We start from the raw sequence: 20,902 nt of genomic DNA, 5'->3' as shown, positions 1-20,902 counted from the left end.
ATCATGGCAGATAGTGAGACCCAAAAGCTTGAGCGACAGAACTTCTTGGAGAGGATTGTTCAGAAAGTAGATGGGAGGGTTTTCCAGACGATCTTTTCGGAGAGACATCGTAAGAGTGTGAGATTTGTCAGGATTGAAAGACATGTTCCACTTGTTTGCCCAGTCTGTGATTTTGTCCAGGTCTGCAGAGAGTGAGGAGGCTGCAGACTGCCTATCTGAGGGATGAGGAATGGAGCGGCAGAGAGTGGAGTCATCAGCAAAGAGATAGAGAGGATTTTCCAGAGTCGGAGAGATCATTGATGAAGACCAGAAAAAGCACAGGGCCCAGAACAATACCTTGTGGAACTCCAGCCTGAACAGGAAGGGGAGACGAGCGAAATCCATTGAGGGCCACACGTTGACTACGACCAGAGAGGAGGTCCGCAAGCCATGCGTGGAGATTTCCATGGATACCAAAGGAGGAGAGTTTGGTGAGCAGAGCGGGGTGCCAGACCGTATCGAAGGCACGTGATATGTCAAGGTAGACGGCTCTAATTTCCTGTTTGGCATTGAGGACCTCAATCCATTGTTGAGACAGCAGAAGCAGCATGTCCAGAGTAGAATGACCTCGTCTGAATCCAAATTGATGATCCAAGATCAAGCCATTGGAGAAGAGGAATGATTTAATATCAGAAGCGATGATGGATTCCATGACCTTGCTGATTATTGGGAGCAGGCTGATTGGTCTGTAGTTGCAAGGATATGTTTTTGCACCTTTTTGTGTAAAGCGGTAATGTTTGCTGATTTCCAAGCAGATGGCAGATGACCTTGAGCAAAAGAGAGGGTGAAGAGAACAGAGAGAGGGTGAGGTAGAGCGGAAGAGCAGGATTTTAGGACCCATGGGCTGATGCCGTGTGGTCCAGTTGCAGAATCAGAGTCGAGGTTTGACAAAAACTTCTCCACCTTGTCAGGAGAGAAGGACACAGAATCCTGGAGCAGTTGGGTTCGACTGGGAAAGGTGGGTACAGAGAGAGATGGGTTCAGGACACAAGATTTTGAGGCAAACACAGAGTTGAGGCATTCGGCTTTTTCACGTGCGGAGTCAACTGTGTAGCCATTTGAGGTGAGGGAGGGGATGGAGGGGGAACAAACACCAGAAACAGATTTGACCAGATGCCACCAGGATTGGAGGAGGGAGACAGGTTTGAGAGTAGAGAGATATTGTTTCCTGGCTCTCCTGAGGGTAGACACACACTTGTTCCGAGCTTTGTGAAAGGAACTGAGATTTCCTTCAGTTGGATTTGCCTTCCAAGAGGCAAAGGCAAGTTGTTTCAGGGCAACTGCCTCACCACAAGATTCCGTGTACCATGGATGGGAGGAAGGGTAAGACAACTGAAGACGAGATCGGATAAATCTGTGCATGAGAGAGAGCAATTTACTTTGGAACTCACTCACTCATTCAGGAAACTCATTAGTTCACCTCCACTCATTCAGTGCTCTTTTTTATTTCTTTTTTTTTCTCTTTTCTTTCTTTCTCTTTCTCTCTCTCTCTCTCTCTCTCTCTCTCTCTCTCTCTCTCATTCATTGCCTGTGGAACCAACTTCCTCAGGCTCTTCAATGTCATTTTTCCCTCCAGAGTTTCAAGACAGCTGTTCACCCCCATCTTCGGCATCCTCCACTTGCCCTCATTCTTTCCCACATCCCTTATTTCTCCAAGTCTCCCTCTATTTTATCCCACACCCTGGTATTGGTGTGCTCCTCCCCGTTCCCCCACCCCTCCTTCTCTGTTATTCTTCTCGTATGTCCTGATCCGACTGTATTCTCGCTCTTCCATGAGCCTCATCACTGTATACAAAAATACAGTATTTACGTGCAGATTATATTCAGAAATACATTTGAATAATGGACTCTTTTGGGACGTATGAATACGATTTCGATTTCTTTTGTCCAATTTCTTGTTGTGCGTCTATGTTCAATACAGGAATTTACCCAGCAATCAATGGGATATTTTCTGCTTTGTAAACCAGCTGCAAAATTGTTGGTGCTTATTCTGAGAGGGTGCAGGTGTTTCTCTTCCCCTGTCGCTCCTTTACCCGACCACTTGATCTCCCCTGAATGGTTTTGATCTGCTTTCGTCGAAGCAAGACGACTACCTTGATACATTTGTGATTCTGTTTGTTTTTGTAACGCTCGAGTTGGTATACAATGGCTGAGACGAAACCATAATGGGTCAAACAGCCTTCTCTATAATCTTGTTATATATTTTTTTATTTTTCATTGTCATGATCTTTTTCAGTGCCAGATGATGTAATCGTGAAGATATTATTGTTATATCTTGTATATTGTCCGTTTTGAAAACGTTTTTCTGGTAACACCATGTATTGTGCTACAATGTTCCGAATTAAAAATGTAGTTCAATTCTAACTGGGATAAACAGTTTACATGGTGTGTGTATCTGTGTATACCGTCCATATGTCTATATCTAATAGGTTTCAACTGCCAGACTCTAAAGCATCAAAGAAACCAAAATCAACCACGTCATACTAAAATACGCCATTTCTGTCTGTCTGATGAATTTTTGACCCCGATACATTCCGTCGTTACTTATCCAATCTCAACCAAACTTGACAGGATGACGTAGGGTTACATAATGAAGGTTGTAGCGTATTCATTTGCCCCCCTCCCCAAGGGGGTTTTCTCCCCCGAGCGGGTTTTCCCCACCATTGCCGTCAATGGGGTTGCGTGTTGAGGTGTATTGCCATATTAAGTTAGCTTTATCGTGGCGTTTTTCCAAGGCCGCTTCGAATAACAAAACTAACGATAATAGCGTAATATTGTTATTACAAAACAATATTAATACCATTAATATCCCACCTCCCCAAAGTATTTTCCTGCTTGAACAAACATCGAGTCAACGTTTATAAATAGCTTATCATGGCGTTTTCGTGGGAGCAACGTCCCAACGGCCTCCACCGTAAGTACAAAAATATTATAAACCACAAAAACGTATGATTAGCTTTTTAAACAGTCGCTAATGTTGTTTATAACACTAAACAAAGAATTTTGGAGGAATCCCGACATCCGTGAGGTAAGTTTTACTTCCAGACCTGAGCGAAGATCTACTGTACTCTATATACTCCACAAGGGTTGGGATAACATGACAATTTCTGGTGATAACATGGCGTTTTTCATGGGAGCCCTTTGAATCTCGCTCCTGCTGTTCAACACCAAACCAAAAGGGAGGAGCTCAGGTTGTGCTCCTTTACCAAGCAGCTAGCTAGCGCTTGCCAAGCCAGCCGTCCCTTAACGGTTTTGAATGGAGTGCTTGCTCAAATGCTTAAACCACTTGGCGATCTCTCCACAAGAAACCTGGTAAATGAACACACACCAAATGTTATTGAGACCCGACCATAGATCGACTGTAATCTATGTACCCCAAAGAGGAATGAACCTTCCTGCCGTTCCCGTAGTGTGCAGGTGTACTTGTAACCTAAAAAATCCAGCACGAACTGGAAAGGGACACTTGAAGATGAAGATAGAGGATATGGAATCCGCAGACCAAGGTCATGTATCGTTTATAAAGTATGTCTATACAAATCGAGAGTAACGAACAATTGCTATTACTGTATATCTAAAGTAATTAATCGTATACATTGCTTTAAACTGAAAGGACAAGCTTCTTTACCTTTCTCAACAAAAATTGAAAAGCCCAGGTAAACATAAATAAGTAATTTACACTGTGCAGCAAAACCGTGGGTTTCCCCAAGAGTGCACATGTGCACGTGCTCCAGCGTGTATCATTCCAACTTCGTGAGAACCGCCTCAAGATCCCGCACTTCCTGAATGCTGGTCTGACGAGGCTTGAAGGGAACAATCTCATCCCAGGACTTGCGGCAGAAGCGCAGAATCCACCGATGTTCAGTTTCACCTGGTGCAAAGGAAAAATGGATCAAAGTGTAAAGGGAGAGCGCGTTCGCATAGACGTAGGATGCTTAGAGTGTATTTACAAACATACAAAATGCCTGCGCACAACATCCATAGGTTTCACACAGGATATGTTATATATAGAGTGTCCTGTGGTTCACTTTATTTATGGGAACACAGACCACAGTTCCATCTCCAACTTGGTTCCATTTCAGAGAGGCTTGCCCTTGACTAGTGCAAACAAGGCCTACTCATTATGGTCCCCCCTTCGTTTATCCATCTCCATCTACCTTCTCCCTCCGCTTTGCTATTGGCGTTTTCCCTTTCTCCTTCTGTTCCCTTTGCTATGTTGTGTCCTGATCTGTTCTGTGTCCTCCCTCTTCCACTGGCCTAGACCATGTATTAAAAAAACTGTTTTTAAATATCTAATCAGCTAGACTACGGATTTTTATGTTAAGAAAATAGGCCTTTTATGTTTTGAAAAGCGGATTTTTTTTTTTAATGTGAAAAAATCCCGAAATATTTTTTTCCCCCGTTTTATTCATTTTTTATTATTACCAAGTTTTTCAGAAATCAGTCAAAAAAAGAACAAAAAATGGTAAGCTTTTTCCTGCACAACATTAAGCACTCTGGGCTAGTAAACAGGTAAAAAATGACATTCAGGTACCTTTATTGCAACCGCATTGTTTGATAAGTAGAGGACTAGAAGAAATTGACAAGACCCTTTTAGGAACGGTTAAAGTAGGTGTTTGAAATCATTATCTTGGTAATGTTCTCCTTGGTGAGGCGGTGTCGGCGGTCGGTGAGGACGTTTCTGTAGACGGAGAAGGACCTTTCCACGTCGACGCTGACGATGGGGCAGTACCTCAAGAGGGGGATGTCGGCAAGCTTGACTCCAGCCGGCACACCAACCTCAGATCCGTGCTGATCTCCATCCAGGATCAAAGCCACTGTCCTCAGCACACCAATGTCGGGATTGCGCTGCAGCACCGCCTTGAACTTGGTGAGCAGGATCTCCTTACGGCAGCCTCGGATCTTTGCGAGCTCCTCCTTGGCCTGATCAAGGAGCTGGAAGGCCTTGGCCAGCTCCATGCCGGCCTCCTCCAGCTGCTTAAGGATCTTCGGGATGAACGACACGTGGGCATTTAAGAAGACCAAACTGAGCTTGATGTCCGCCTTTCCGAACAGGTCCTTGGCACTCCGGATTGCCATCGCGTCGTCATCGTTCAGCTGGTCCACAATGTCCTTGACGGCCTCGAAGTGCTCGGCGTAAAACACCGCGGCGTCGATCCACGTCCCCCACCGAGTCAGAATGGGCTCCGGGGGGAGAGAAAGATTGGGCTGCTGCTCCTTCCAAAAGACGACACGCGACGGGGCTTTGACGAACACCTTCTTCGTCGTGGCAATCAGGTCGTTGACGTCCTTGAACATTTCTCGGACTGTCTCGCAGACACGGTGGAGCGCGTGGGCAACGCAAGTCACATGCAGCAAGTCCGGGAAGAAATCCTTCAGGGCATGGCCGGCCTTGATCATATAGGCCGCGGCGTCGCTGACGAGGACCTTGAGGCACTCCGGCTTGAAATCAGGCCAAAGATAGCGCAGCGTGTCATTGACTGCACGCACGATCTCCCCGGAGTTGGTCTTCTCCAGAAACATGCACTGGACGAGGTGGGGACGAAAGTACCCCTCCTTGGACAAGCGTCCCGCGATGATGTTGGCCACATATCGACCTGCCGAATCGGTCGTCTCGTCGACGGACAGCCAGATGGGCTGCTGTCCGAGGTCGGCACGGATCCCCGCCAAGGCCTCGTCGTAGCACTTGTCGAGGTAGTGCTTTCGAATCCAGCTTTCATCGGGGATCTGGAGAGTGATGTGCTTCTCCAGGAACTACTGGAGGGCAGGGTTTTCCAATTTCGACCATGGGATGCCAGCGGCCAGCATGGCCTGGCACAGCTCCTGAGCCACGACGTCGCACTTGTGCCTCTTTCCGCCACCAAAGTCCTCCAAGGTGGCTTGCGTGACCGTCCTCTTCTTCTTCAAGCCAAGTTGCTCTTGTGGCGGTCTCCTCGGACATGTTGGGCCAGCTCAGACTTCTGCTTCGCCCGGAAAGTCTTTTCACAAGCTCGACAGAAAGCCGTGTCACTCGACACGTACTTGAAGGTGGCCCCATCGCCGCCAGCGTTGAATTCCTTCAGCCACTTGTCACGAAGAGCAGCACTCATCTTGATAGGAGACTTGTTCACACTTTGTGTACACTCTCTCACTGTAGTACACCGCCTCACTGCTGTACACGCTGGGGACGCAACGCACGCAAGTGGACGCAACGTTTTGTTTTTGAGATCGATCGCAGTTAAAAATTTCGATCGCAGTTTAAAATTTCGAAAAATTCCCTAATTTTTTTTAGCGTTGCCAGACATTTTCGACCAAAAAGGGCATTTTATTTTATTTTTCCCGAAAAAGGGCGAAATTCTTTTTTTCTCCGAAAATAGCAAAATAATTTTTTTGCGTGCAAAAAAGCCGTTTTATGTGAAAATTTTTTTTTTATTTTTTCACATAAAAATCCGATGTGCACTAATCACATATATAAACAAGAAAAAGAGCAATCAGAGATTGCAAACCCTCGCCAGGATGTATTTTCAGTGGTTTTTAAGGATTTTGTGTTAAAACGAATATGGCGGCCGAACCACGTGGCCGATGACGTCATCATTAATTTTTTCTGAACTAATTTATTCCTAGAATATGCTCAAGAAATTTCATCTTGATCGGATGAAGTTTTGTACTTGTCGAATTATGACGTCATAATGGAGGCACCTATGACATCATCATTAACATATTTTATTCCCCATGGAGAGTTCTTTACAATGAGCCATGCCTCAATTTTTTCTATTCAGCACTTTCAGAGATAGAGGTGCAATGTTTTTCGGTTTTTTCAAGATGGCAGCCAAACCACGTGACCTATGACGTCATAATTATCATTAAAACATTCTACAGGTGGAGCTGCACCTATGGTGAAAATTTCCTGTCGATCGGACCAACCGTTGCAGAGAAAATCATATTTATTCTGTGCGGACAAACAGACAGATAAATAAACAGACAAACAAATGAAAAATCGGTCAGAGACCGAGGACTTGCTGGAATGTACTTTTTAAAATCGGCCATTTTGGACAAATATGGCGGCCGAACCACGTGACCGATGACGTCATCATTATTTGTTTTCTAAACTAATTTATTCCTAGATTATGCTCAGGAAATTTCATCTTGATCGGATGAAGTTTTGTACTTGTCGAATTATGACGCCATAATGGAGGCACCTATGACATCATGAACATATTTTATTCCCCCTGGAGAGTTCTTTACAATGAGCCATGTCTCAATTTTTTTCTATTCAGCGCTTTCGGAGATATAGAGGTGCAAAGTTTTTCGGTTTTTCCAAGATGGCGGCCAAACCACGTGACCGATGACATCATCATTTTTTTTTCCCCACTAGTTTATGCGGACATGGCGCTCAGGAAATTGCATCTTGATTGGATGAAGTTTTGCACTTGTCGAATTATCGAATTATGACACGTCATAATGGGGGCCTTGGGCCTAGAGATTTAAAAATTGGGCACAGTCTATTCCAGGGCAAGACAAATATGTGTGTAAAGTATGGCGATGCTGTGTGCAACGATGCAGACGTAGTACTGCGAACAAACAGACAGACAGACAGACAAACAGACAGACCAACCAACCAACATACTTGCCAGAATCTTTTCCGGCAAGTAACAAATGGCCTCAAATGCAATACCCTCTCCTGTGGCGCGGGTAATAAACAATCACAGCCTCGGCTGCCTCGGCCTAAATACATCTTGGAATGCCCCCAACCCTTTGGCCAAGCTGTTTCTGGAACACAGTATCTGTCCTGTATAGGAAAGGCCTTCCGTCACATCTCCGGCTGGACAGGCCCAGAAAATATGGGCGAAAAAGAAGAAATTAGAGATTTAAAAAACTGTTGGCTGGGACAAATAACAAAGATGGCGAGCTATTCGACAGCCTGTATGTGAAGTGGTCGATAGCCAGTGTTACTCCAGGAAGTATCCAAAATAACATTTTAGAAAACTAGGGCATGCCCGTACGTGGGTGCCCGTTCCTTGCCAAAAAAAAAAAAAAACGCTACCCGTACGCTCTACCCCGCCCGTACGCCCGTAAACAAAAAAAACAACGCTCTTCGCTTCCGCCCTTCGCTCTGACTGAATTGGGAGAAATAATGCGCATAAGAAATCGAGAAATTATTATTTTCTCCGGAAGAAATCGAATTACGAACCGTAATGGCGCACGCGCTCGGCTCGGCTCGCTCTCACAACCGCAACAACGCGTTCTGTGATTGGCTGCCGGAAGTGCAGTCTTCACTGTCCGGAAGGTCGCAAATCGCAGTTACGATGAATCGCAAATTAGTTTTAATTAGTTTTAAAACATAGTTTAACGGCAACATAGTTTTCCAACGTGAAATAAATGAATACGCTCTCAAATGTGCCGTCCGAGGCAGAGTCTGTTCGCCACGTTCGGCACACGTGATAGCTCGCTGCTCTCTGATTGGTTGAATCGTTTTTTGGACATAGCTCGGTAACTACTTCTCCGATTAATATGAAACCTTGAAAAGGCACATCCTCGGGTCCCCAGCAATATACCTGGCAAGTTTCAAGTATATCGGACCGGTAGTTGTCGAGAAACAGCGGTCACAGACAAACATACATACATACATACATACATACAAACATACAAACATACAAACATACACACAGAGATTACTGGAATTATAGATAGATGCAATACCATCCTGGGGAGAGGTGCAAAGTTGATTTCATTCCACAACAAAACCTGATGAGCTTCCGGTCATCAGTGCGCATTGTTGATGAATGATAAAAAACACACCTGGCTCAGAATTATTCCGCACAAGGAAAGAAGCGCTAATTAAACAAACATACTTAAGCATCCATTCCTGATTTCACTTATTATTCATGTACATTTGCATGATCAAGCTGATTTCTAGGCACCGTTCGAAGGGCAATGGCCCACGCGGTTTTGGCACGGTGTGCCAACAGAACAACAATGATTGTGTCGCTCGCCATGCCAATGAGGCAGCACGAGTCGAGGATGGAATGACCAGATCACACAGACGAACATGCTAATGGATCTTCACAATGAGGTGCAAAACAGTGATTTATGTTCAGCAGCCACGGAAATCCATCCCAGGCAGTGAAGGAAATGCACCAAGGCTTTACCTACTCCACCACCAATAATCCACTCTTATTTAAAGGAACTCAAAACTGGCTCGATTGAATGGAAGGTCCACGACCATCAGTTTGGATCATGTCCCAATTTGATAATTTTCAATGTTCACAGAACCTAAATCTCAAACAAGAGGGCAAGACTATCTAATGGGACACATGTCGAGTATGTGACAGTCTGGCATCCTGCTTTGCTTGTTAAGCGCACGGTCTACGGCATTAAAAGGTCACCTAGCTTCCTGCAGGATTCCTGGCTTCCACCACTGTTGTCATCAATGGAACCCTCTCCTCCCTTCTCCCAGTGGAGGCTGGAGTTCCCCAAAGCAGTCCATTGGGCCAAGTCCTGTTCTTCATCTATAATAATGACCTCTCACATGCTCTCTAAAAACCCTATTACTTTTTGCAGATGGCGCCACATTGTGTCATGTATTACTCCATCTCCCCATCCCACATTTTGTAGATGCTTTCACATCACAGACACGTCAGACACATCTGTGTTCGTTGCTGATTTTCCTCTTCCTCTCCTCTATCAGCCCTTTGATCACCTCAACTCCTCCAGTATTCTTCATGTCCTTCCAGTAACACCTTCCTGCTTAAACTCTCAAAATCCAGGCGTATTGCACACCTCAACTCTTTTGTTCTTTCCTGTTTCTGGAACAGCCTTCCTGATGTTGCTCAATCCCACTCTTCCCTCCAGGACTTGGGGCAGCAGTGCACCTCCATCTCTTGTCATCTCCAATTCTGATCCTTCATCTTTATTACCACCATTAACCTTTCCTAACCCAACCCTCTTACTCGCAGGTCACTGTGGTTTCTTCCCTCCGCTCTCTCCTCTTTTTATGTTTGTTCATCCTTTACATTTCTATTTTCCATCAGTTTACTCTTCCCTGAGCCTCAATCTTTTATTGAAAAAAGTTTAAATACTGAAGTATAAATATTAAAGTCCTGGCGCCCTGCCAATTCTTTCAGCCTCGTGAGTCTCAAATCGAGTTCCGGATTATAAATAAATGATAAGTCTGACTTCAGTAGTCTGCATCGCCAACAGTAAAGTACTGTATAGTCAATAGAGAATAGATATTAGGATCGTCATGAGTATACAGTGCATTCAGAAAGTATTCAGACCCCTTCACTTTTTTCACATTTTGTTATGTTGTAGCCTTATGCTGAAATCGTTTAAATTCATTTTTTCCTTCATCAATCTACACTCAATACTCCATAATGACAAAGAGAAAACAGGATTTTAGAAAGTTTTGCAAATTTATTAAAAAGAAAAAACTAAAATATCACATTGACATAAGTATTCATACCCTTTGCTATGACACTTGCAATTTAGCCCAGGTGCCTCCCATTTCTCTTGATCATCTTTGAGATGTTTCTTCACCTTTATTGGAGTCCACCTGTGGTAAATTCTATTGATTGGACATGATTTGGAAAGGCACACACCTGTCTATATAAGGTGTCACAGCTGATAATGCATATCGGAGCAAAAACCAGGCCATGAGGTCGAAGGAACTGTCTGCAGAGCTCAGACACAGGATTGTGTCGAGGCACAGATCTGGGGAAGCAGACCAAAAAATCTCCGCTGCATTGAAGGTTCCCAAGAGCACAGCGGCCTCCATAATTCTTACATGGAAGAAGTTTGGAACAACCAGGACTCTTCCTAGAGCTGGCCGCCCGGCCAAACTGAGCAATCGGGGGAGAAGGACCTTGGCAAGAGAGGTGACCAAGAACCCGATGGTCACTCTGGCTGAGCACCAGAGATCCTGTGTGGAGATGGGAGAAACTTCCAGAAGGACAACCATCACTGCAACACTCCACCGATCTGGGTTTTATGGCACAGTGGCCAGATGGAAGCCTCTCCTCAGTGAAAGACTAAACTCCTTCTCCCTGACTCTCCCTAAACTCCCTCACTCTCTTCAATCCCACTCCTCCCTCCAGGTCTTTAAAACAGCTGTTCACCACCATCTCTTATCTTCCCCCATCCAAAACCTTGATCTCTTCTACCCCCGCTAATTTCACCCAAAATCCACTTTTTTAAAATACCAACTTCTGTCCTGGAAGTCCTTGGTGTCCTTGTGTTTTATACTTCTCCCACCCCCCCCCCCCCCCCTTCCCACGTCTCCTCCCCCCAAGCCCTCTCCCCCCCACACATCTCCCGATGTCCCTGCTCTCAAATGTTGTGTTTGTGTGCTTCCCCTTCTATCCCCATCTTGTCTACCGCTCCCTCCTTTTATATATTTTGTTTGTCTGTTTGATTTGTTTGTGAAATAAATGTTAGCTCTTTCACGAGCCTCGATTCTGTATACAAAAAAAAAAAAAAAAAACATGAAAGCCCTCTTGGAGTTTGCAAAAAAGCACCTAAAGGACACTCAGACTGTGAGAAACAAGATTCTGTGGTCTGATGAAAACAAGATTGAACTGTTTGGCTTCCGTCTGACAGAGAGAGGAGATGAAAGGATTCCGATGAAAGCCACACGTTGGTGACGAGAGTAGAGGAAGTCAGTATTATGCATATGTGGAGTTGGCCTTGGATTCCATAGGCAGAGAGCATGGAGAGAAAGACAGAATGCCAGACTGTATCAAAAGCACGAGATATGTCCAGAGAGACGATCCAGATTTAATGTCTCACATTGCAGGTCTCCATCCATTGTTGGGTGAGTAGAAGCAAAATGTCCAAGGTGAAGTGACCTGGTGTGAAACCAAATTGGTGATCTGAGATGAGGTTATTGGAGAAAAGGAATGATTTCATATCAACTGCGATGATGGATTCCATGACCTTGCCGATGATTGGAAGTATGCTGATCGGTCTGTAGTTAAGGGGATCCGTTTTTGCACCTTGTTTATGTAATGCTGTGATGTTGTCTGATTTCCAAGCAGATTGCAGATGACCTTGAGCAAAAGAGAGAGTGAAAAGGGCAGAGAGAGGGAGTGCAAGACCAGCAGAGTAGGATTTTAGGACACATGAGCTGATGCCGTCCGGTCCAGTTGCAGAATCAGAGTCGAGGGTTAAAGAACCTTATCCACCTTCTCAGGTACAAAAGGCAGAGTCCATGAGCAGTTGGGTATGACAGGGAAGGAACAGTACCGAGAATGAAGGGACGGGCACACAAGATTTGGAAGCAAACACATAATTGAGGCATTCGACCTTCTCACGAGTGGAGTCGGCTGTGGTGCCATTTGAAGAGAGGAGCATACTCCAGAAACAGACTTTAGATGGATGGAATTCCCAAAGCATCTCATTTTGTACACATTTGATGGGGTGGTCATTTTTTCCCACCCCATCATTACATATTTAGTGCTTCCGTACTCCGTGCTATGCTGACCCCCTTACATTATGCTGCATAAATGACAAAGAAAAGAATTCATTTCCGAATGCTAAAATTCTGTTAGCACCGCAAGACACAGGAATTATTTATTTTGTACACTAGTATTTATTTATTTAGTATACTATGAATTGCAATATCAATGCCTTTTACTGACCGTTGGGTTTGCAAACATTTTGTAAAATGATAAAAAGGTATCTGCACATGAGGCCAACAACAAGTATGTTTCTGCTAAAGTTTTGATTGGGTACCCAATAAAATAAGTTTGGGTTGGAATTTAATTGGGAATGTGAGGTTTGTGCAAACGTGTTTGCTGAAGCTACAGTACGCACCAGCGTATCGCAATAACTTGTGTTCGTACGTGCTGACTTCCCGGGTTTTGGGGTCGTAGAAGCCATCCTGGCACTCGTAGCAACCTTCGGGAATTTCTCGCACCGATGGTGAATTCGTCAGCTGGGTCAAACCTGTCCATGGATGAAATAGACGTGGAATACATAAGATGTGAACAGTCATACGTTTTTCTTTCAATTACCGACCAAAAGGTTTACGTTTATCTTTTCGCTGCGTGGTTATTCGAGGGGGGAATGCTGGTGTAACAAGAAAGACTCCTCTGGGAGAATCCCAGAAGTGACTTTTCAGACATCTATTCACCATTGGACAAATGTGGCTAATCATGTACAGTCAAGTGAAAAAGTAAGTACACCCCATGTAAAGTTTTGACTTTTTCAACATATTTCAACATACAGCTATTTGATCTTCATTTCAACAATATTGACAGATAAATGTGATATTATATAACAAATATCATGAAACATTTACATTTTGTAGTCAATTGTATAATTTAAATAAACATAAATGCAAATTTCGAATGTGGAAAAAGTAAGTACACCCCGACATTTATCACTACTTCAAATACCTAAAATTAGAATCAGGTACACCAGCTCAGGTGCAAATGATTAGAACATCGTTAGAGAGGATCTTGGAGGAACCTGTCTTATTTAAACCTCAGACATTTACTTTGGTTTGCTCTTTGTTGTTGAAGTGTGCGGCGTCACCATGCCTAGATCAAAAGAGCTCTCTGAGGCCTTCAGAAAGAAGGTTATAGATGCCTACGAGTCTGGGAAGGGATTTAAAAAGATCTCCAAACAAATTGAAATCAATCATTCGACTGTCTGGAAGATCATCTACAAGTGGAGAAGATTCCAAGCAACTGCCAACTTGTTCTAGCCAGGCCGCCCCAGCAAGTTCAGCCTGAGAGCAGACCGCAAAATGCTGAAAGAAGTCTCTAAGAACCACAGAATGTCATCACGGGACCTACAGGTAGCTCTTGCCACTGTTGATGTCAAAGTGCACGAGTCTACCATTAGAAAGAGGCTGCACAAATTTGATCTACATGGGAGGTGTGCCAGGAGGAAACCTTTGCTGTCCAGAAAGAACATCAGGGAAAGACTAAAGTTTGCCATTGAACACCTCGGCAAAGACCAGCACTTCTGCAACAATGTGCTCTGGACAGATGAGTCAAAGGTAGAGCTATTTGGCCACAGTACCAGAAGACATGTTTGGCGAAAACCAAAGACAGCATTTGACCACAAGAACCTGATACCAACTGTAAAGCATGGTGGTGGAAATATTATGGTTTGGGGCAGCTTTGCTGCATCAGGGCCTGGGCAGCTCACCATCATAGAATCCACTATGAATTCTTCATTGTACCAGAGGGTGCTTGAGGACAATGTGAGGCCATCTGTCGGAAAGTTGAAGCTCAACCGAAGGTGGACCTTGCAACATGACAATGACCCTAAACATACCACTAAATCCACCAAGGAATGGCTGAAAAGAAAGAAATGGAGGGTTCTGGAATGGCTAAGTCAAAGCCCGGACCTAAATCCCATCGAGATGTTGTGGGGGGATTTGAAACGAGCTGTGCATGCAAGAAACCCCTCAAACATCGCACAGCTGAAATAATTCTGCATGGAGGAGTGGGCAAAAATTTCTCCCAGTCGATGTCAGAGACTGGTAGACAGTAAAAAGAAACGCCTACTTGAGGTTGTTTCTGCCAAACGGGGCAATACCACCTATTAGAGCCAAGGGTGTACTTACTTTTTCCACATGCAAAATTTGCATTTATGTTTATTTAAATTATACAATGGACAACAAAATGTAAATGTTTCATGATATTTGTTATATTATATCACCTTTATCTGTCAATAATGTTGAAATGAAGATCAAATAGCTGTATGTTGAAATATGTTGAAAAAGTCAAAACTTTACATGGGGTGAACTTACTTTTTCACGTGACTGTATCTAAGCATATGGTACTACCCCCACTTGTATATTAGAGACATAACAATATACCATCCCTATAGTAAGCTATACCACAAAAAACCATTGTGTTTAAGTGTTGCTGTGGTGATTATATGCGATACCCACAAAATATCATGAAAATTTGTGTGTTTGTGTGTTTATTTGTTTGATTTACATGCACTCCTCCAGCACTGTATGGAATGAGGAGTTGAAAACTGCTTTATTCCCTGTTGGAAACATTCTCTACCCTGTTGGAAACATTCTCTTCCCTGTTGGAAACATTCTCTACCCTGTTGGAAACATTCTCTTCCCTGTTGGAAACATTCTCTACCCTGTTGGAAACATTCTCTTCCCTGTTGGAAACATTCTCTACCCTGTTGGAAACATTCTCTTCCCTGTTGGAAACATTCTCTTCCCTGTTGGAAACATTCTCTTCCCTGTTGGAAACATTCTCTTCCCTGTTGGAAACATTCTCTTCCCTGTTGGAAACATTCTCTTCCCTGTTGGAAACATTCTCTTCCCTGTTGGAAACATTCTCTTCCCTGTTGGAAACATTCTCTTCCCTGTTGGAAACATTCTCTTCCCTGTTGGAAACATTCTCTACCCTGTTGGAAACATTCTCTTCCCTGTTGGAAACATTCTCTTCCCTGTTGGAAACATTCTCTTCCCTGTTGGAAACATTCTCTACCCTGTTGGAAACATCCTCTTCCCTGTTGGAAACATTCTCTACCCTGTTGGAAACATTCTCTACCCTGTTGGAAACATTCTCTTCCCTGTTGGAAACATTCTCTTCCCTGTTGGAAACATTCTCTTCCCTGTTGGAAACATTCTCTTCCCTGTTGGAAACATTCTCTTCCCTGTTGGAAACATTCTCTTCCCTGTTGGAAACATTCTCTTCCCTGTTGGAAACATTCTCTTCCCTGTTGGAAACATTCTCTTCCCTGTTGGAAACATTCTCTTCCCTGTTGGAAACATTCTCTACCCTGTTGGAAACATTCTCTTCCCTGTTGGAAACATTCTCTACCCTGTTGGAAACATTCTCTTCCCTGTTGGAAACATTCTCTTCCCTGTTGGAAACATTCTCTTCCCTGTTGGAAACATTCTCTTCCCTGTTGGAAACATTCTCTTCCCTGTTGGAAACATTCTCTACCCTGTTGGAAACATTCTCTACCCTGTTGGAAACATTCTCTACCCTGTTGGAAACATTCTCTTCCCTGTTGGAAACATTCTCTACCCTGTTGGAAACATTCTCTTCCCTGTTGGAAACATTCTCTTCCCTGTTGGAAACATTCTCTTCCCTGTTGGAAACATTCTCTTCCCTGTTGGAAACATTCTCTTCCCTGTTGGAAACATTCTCTACCCTGTTGGAAACATTCTCTACCCTGTTGGAAACATTCTCTACCCTGTTGGAAACATTCTCTTCCCTGTTGGAAACATTCTCTACCCTGTTGGAAACATTCTCTTCCCTGTTGGAAACATTCTCTACCCTGTTGGAAACATTCTCTTCCCTGTTGGAAACATTCTCTTCCCTGTTGGAAACATTCTCTACCCTGTTGGAAACATTCTCTACCCTGTTGGAAACATTCTCTACCCTGTTGGAAACATTCTCTACCCTGTTGGAAACATTCTCTACCCTGTTGGAAACATTCTCTACCCTGTTGGAAACATTCTCTTCCCTGTTGGAAACATTCTCTACCCTGTTGGAAACATTCTCTTCCCTGTTGGAAACATTCTCTTCCCTGTTGGAAACATTCTCTTCCCTGTTGGAAACATTCTCTACCCTGTTGGAAACATTCTCTACCCTGTTGGAAACATTCTCTACCCTGTTGGAAACATTCTCTTCCCTGTTGGAAACATTCTCTACCCTGTTGGAAACATTCTCTACCCTGTTGGAAACATTCTCTACCCTGTTGGAAACATTCTCTTCCCTGTTGGAAACATTCTCTACCCTGTTGGAAACATTCTCTACCCTGTTGGAAACATTCTCTACCCTGTTGGAAACATTCTCTACCCTGTTGGAAACATTCTCTACCCTGTTGGAAACATTCTCTACCCTGTTGGAAACATTCTCTACCCTGTTGGAAACATTCTCTACCCTGTTGGAAACATTCTCTTCCCTGTTGGAAACATTCTCTACCCTGTTGGAAACATTCTCTTCCCTGTTGGAAACATTCTCTACCCTGTTGGAAACATTCTCTACCCTGTTGGAAACATTCTCTTCCCTGTTGGAAACATTCTCTACCCTGTTGGAAACATTCTCTACCCTGTTGGAAACATTCTCTACCCTGTTGGAAACATTCTCTTCCCTGTTGGAAACATTCTCTACCCTGTTGGAAACATTCTCTTCCCTGTTGGAAACATTCTCTACCCTGTTGGAAACATTCTCTACCCTGTTGGAAACATTCTCTACCCTGTTGGAAACATTCTCTACCCTGTTGGAAACATTCTCTTCCCTGTTGGAAACATTCTCTACCCTGTTGGAAACATTCTCTTCCCTGTTGGAAACATTCTCTTCCCTGTTGGAAACATTCTCTTCCCTGTTGGAAACATTCTCTACCCTGTTGGAAACATTCTCTACCCTGTTGGAAACATTCTCTACCCTGTTGGAAACATTCTCTTCCCTGTTGGAAACATTCTCTACCCTGTTGGAAACATTCTCTTCCCTGTTGGAAACATTCTCTTCCCTGTTGGAAACATTCTCTTCCCTGTTGGAAACATTCTCTTCCCTGTTGGAAACATTCTCTTCCCTGTTGGAAACATTCTCTTCCCTGTTGGAAACATTCTCTACCCTGTTGGAGACATTCTCTTCCCTGTTGGAAACATTCTCTTCCCTGTTGGAGACATTCTCTTCCCTGTTGGAAACATTCTCTTCCCTGTTGGAAACATTCTCTTCCCTGTTGGAAACATTCTCTTCCCTGTTGGAAACATTCTCTTCCCTGTTGGAAACATTCTCTTCCCTGTTGGAAACATTCTCTTCCCTGTTGGAAACATTCTCTTCCCTGTTGGAAACATTCTCTACCCTGTTGGAAACATTCTCTACCCTGTTGGAAACATTCTCTTCCCTGTTGGAAACATTCTCTTCCCTGTTGGAAACATTCTCTTCCCTGTTGGAAACATTCTCTTCCATGTTGGAAACATTCTCTTCCCTGTTGGAGACATTCTCTTCCCTGTTGGAAACATTCTCTTCCCTGTTGGAAACATTCTCTTCCCTGTTGGAAACATTCTCTTCCCTGTTGGAAACATTCTCTTCCCTGTTGGAAACATTCTCTTCCCTGTTGGAAACATTCTCTTCCCTGTTGGAAACATTCTCTACCCTGTTGGAAACATTCTCTACCCTGTTGGAAACATTCTCTTCCCTGTTGGAAACATTCTCTTCCCTGTTGGAAACATTCTCTTCCCTGTTGGAAACATTCTCTTCCCTGTTGGAAACATTCTCTACCCTGTTGGAAACATTCTCTTCCCTGTTGGAAACATTCTCTTCCCTGTTGGAAACATTCTCTTCCCTGTTGGAAACATTCTCTTCCCTGTTGGAAACATTCTCTTCCCTGTTGGAAACATTCTCTTCCCTGTTGGAAACATTCTCTTCCCTGTTGGAAACATTCTCTTCCCTGTTGGAAACATTCTCTTCCCTGTTGGAAACATTCTCTTCCCTGTTGGAAACATTCTCTTCCCTGTTGGAAACATTCTCTACCCTGTTGGAAACATTCTCTACCCTGTTGGAAACATTCTCTTCCCTGTTGGAAACATTCTCTTCCCTGTTGGAAACATTCTCTTCCCTGTTGGAAACATTCTCTTCCATGTTGGAAACATTCTCTTCCCTGTTGGAGACATTCTCTTCCCTGTTGGAGACATTCTCTTCCCTGTTGGAGACATTCTCTTCCCTGTTGGAGACATTCTCTTCCCTGTTGGAGACATTCTCTTCCCTGATGGAGACATTCTCTTCCCTGTTGGAGACATTCTCTTCCCTGTTGGAGACATTCTCTTTCCTGTTGGAGACATTCTCTTCCCTGTTGGAGACATTCTCTTCCCTGTTGGAGACATTCTCTTCCCTGTTGGAGACATTCTCTTCCCTGTTGGAGACATTCTCTTCCCTGTTGGAGACATTCTCTACCCTGTTGGAAACATTCTCTTCCCAGTTGGAGACATTCTCTTCCCTGTTGGAGACATTCTCTTCCCAGTTGGAGACATTCTCTTCCCTGTTGGAGACATTCTCTTCCCAGTTGGAGACATTCTCTTCCCAGTTGGAGATATTCTCTTCCCTGTTGAAAACATTCTCTTCCCAGTTGGAGACATTCTCTTCCCAGTTGGAGACATTCTCTTCCCTGTTGGAGACATTCTCTTCCCTGTTGGAGACATTCTCTTCCCTGTTGGAGACATTCTCTTCCCTGTTGGAGACATTCTCTTCCCTGTTGGAGACATTCTCTTCCCAGTTGGAGACATTCTCTTCCCAGTTGGAGACATACTCTTCCCAGTTGGAGACATTCTCTTCCCAGTTGGAGACATTCTCTTCCCTGTTGGAGACATTCTCTTCCCTGTTGGAGACATTCTCTTCCCTGTTGGAGACATTCTCTTCCCTGTTGGAGACATTCTCTTCCCTGTTGGAGACATTCTCTTCCCTGTTGGAGACATTCTCTTCCCAGTTGGAGACATTCTCTTCCCAGTTAGAGACATTCTCTTCCCTGTTGGAGACATTCTCTTCCCTGATGGAGACATTCTCTTCCCTGTTGGAGACATTCTCTTCCCTGTTGGAGACATTCTCTTTCCTGTTGGAGACATTCTCTTCCCTGTTGGAGACATTCTCTTCCCTGTTGGAGACATTCTCTTCCCTGTTGGAGACATTCTCTTCCCTGTTGGAGACATTCTCTTCCCTGTTGGAGACATTCTCTTCCCTGTTGGAGACATTCTCTTCCCTGTTGGAGACATTCTCTTCCCTGTTGGAGGCATTCTCTTCCCAGTTGGAGACATTCTCTTCCCAGTTGGAGACATTCTCTTCCCAGTTGGAGACATTCTCTTCCCTGTTGGAGACATTCTCTTCCCAGTTGGAGACATTCTCTTCCCAGTTGGAAACATTCTCTTCCCAGTTGGAGACATTCTCTTCCCAGTTGGAGACATTCTCTTCCCAGTTGGAGACATTCTCTTCCCAGTTGGAGACATTCTCTTCCCAGTTGGAGACATTCTCTTCCCTGTTGGAGACATTCTCTTCCCTGTTGGAGACATTCTCTTCCCTGTTGGAGACATTCTCTTCCCAGTTGGAGACATTCCCTTCCCTGTTGGAGACATTCCCTTCCCTGTTGGAGACATTCTCTTCCCTGTTGGAGACATTCTCTTCCCTGTTGGAGACATTCTCTTCCCTGTTGGAGACATTCTCTTCCCTGTTGGAGACATTCTCTTCCCTGTTGGAGACATTCTCTTCCCATTTGGAGACATTCCCTTCCCTGTTGGAGACATTCCCTTCCCTGTTGGAGACATTCTCTTCCCTGTTGGAGACATTCTCTTCCCTGTTGGAGACATTCTCTTCCCTGTTGGAGACATTCTCTTCCCTGTTGGAGACATTCTCTTCCCTGTTGGAGACATTCCCTTCCCTGTTGGAGACATTCCCTTCCCTGTTGGAGACATTCCCTTCCCTGTTGGAGACATTCCCTTCCCAGTTGGAGACATTCTCTTCCCTGTTGGAGACATTCTCTTCCCAGTTGGAGACATTCTCTTCCCTGTTGGAGACATTCTCTTCCCTGTTGGAGACATTCTCTTCCCTGTTGGAGACATTCTCTTCCCTGTTGGAGACATTCTCTTCCCTGTTGGAGACATTCTCTTCCCTGTTGGAGACATTCTCTTCCCTGTTGGAGACATTCTCTTCCCTGTTGGAGACATTCTCTTCCCTGTTGGAGACATTCTCTTCCATGTTGGAGACATTCTCTTCCCTGTTGGAGACATTCTCTTCCCTGTTGGAGACATTCTCTTCCCTGTTGGAGACATTCTCTTCCCTGTTGGAGACATTCTCTTCCCTGTTGGAGACATTCCCTTCCCTGTTGGAGACATTCCCTTCCCTGTTGGAGACATTCCATTCCCAGTTGGAGACATTCTCTTCCCAGTTGGAGACATTCTCTTCCC

At 44.3% G+C, this 20,902-nt stretch overlaps 1 protein-coding gene across 2 annotated transcripts in view; it reads right to left on the bottom strand.

Moving 5' to 3' along the window:
• Nucleotides 1-3,538: 3,538 nt before the first annotated feature.
• Nucleotides 3,539-20,902, bottom strand: part of MORN5 (MORN repeat containing 5) — a 38,658-nt gene continuing 21,294 nt past the window's right edge. The window contains exons 4-5 of one of the 2 annotated variants that reach the window (XM_068133775.2): nt 12,826-12,957; nt 3,539-3,907 (exon numbers count right to left, since the gene is read on the bottom strand). In XM_068133775.2, the coding sequence (XP_067989876.2) occupies nt 3,777-3,907; nt 12,826-12,957 (263 nt within the window). In that variant the 3' untranslated portion in view covers nt 3,539-3,776. Of the gene's footprint in view, nt 3,911-12,825; nt 12,958-20,902 lie in introns of both variants that reach the window. The other variant, XM_078767075.1, reaches the window with a different exon arrangement.

The sequence above is a fragment of the Myxine glutinosa genome, chromosome 13, assembly GCF_964187855.1.
Source record: "Myxine glutinosa chromosome 13, kmMyxGlut1.1, whole genome shotgun sequence".
Taxonomy (NCBI): domain Eukaryota; kingdom Metazoa; phylum Chordata; class Myxini; order Myxiniformes; family Myxinidae; genus Myxine; species Myxine glutinosa.
This window is presented reverse-complemented; position numbering and strand designations above follow the sequence as displayed.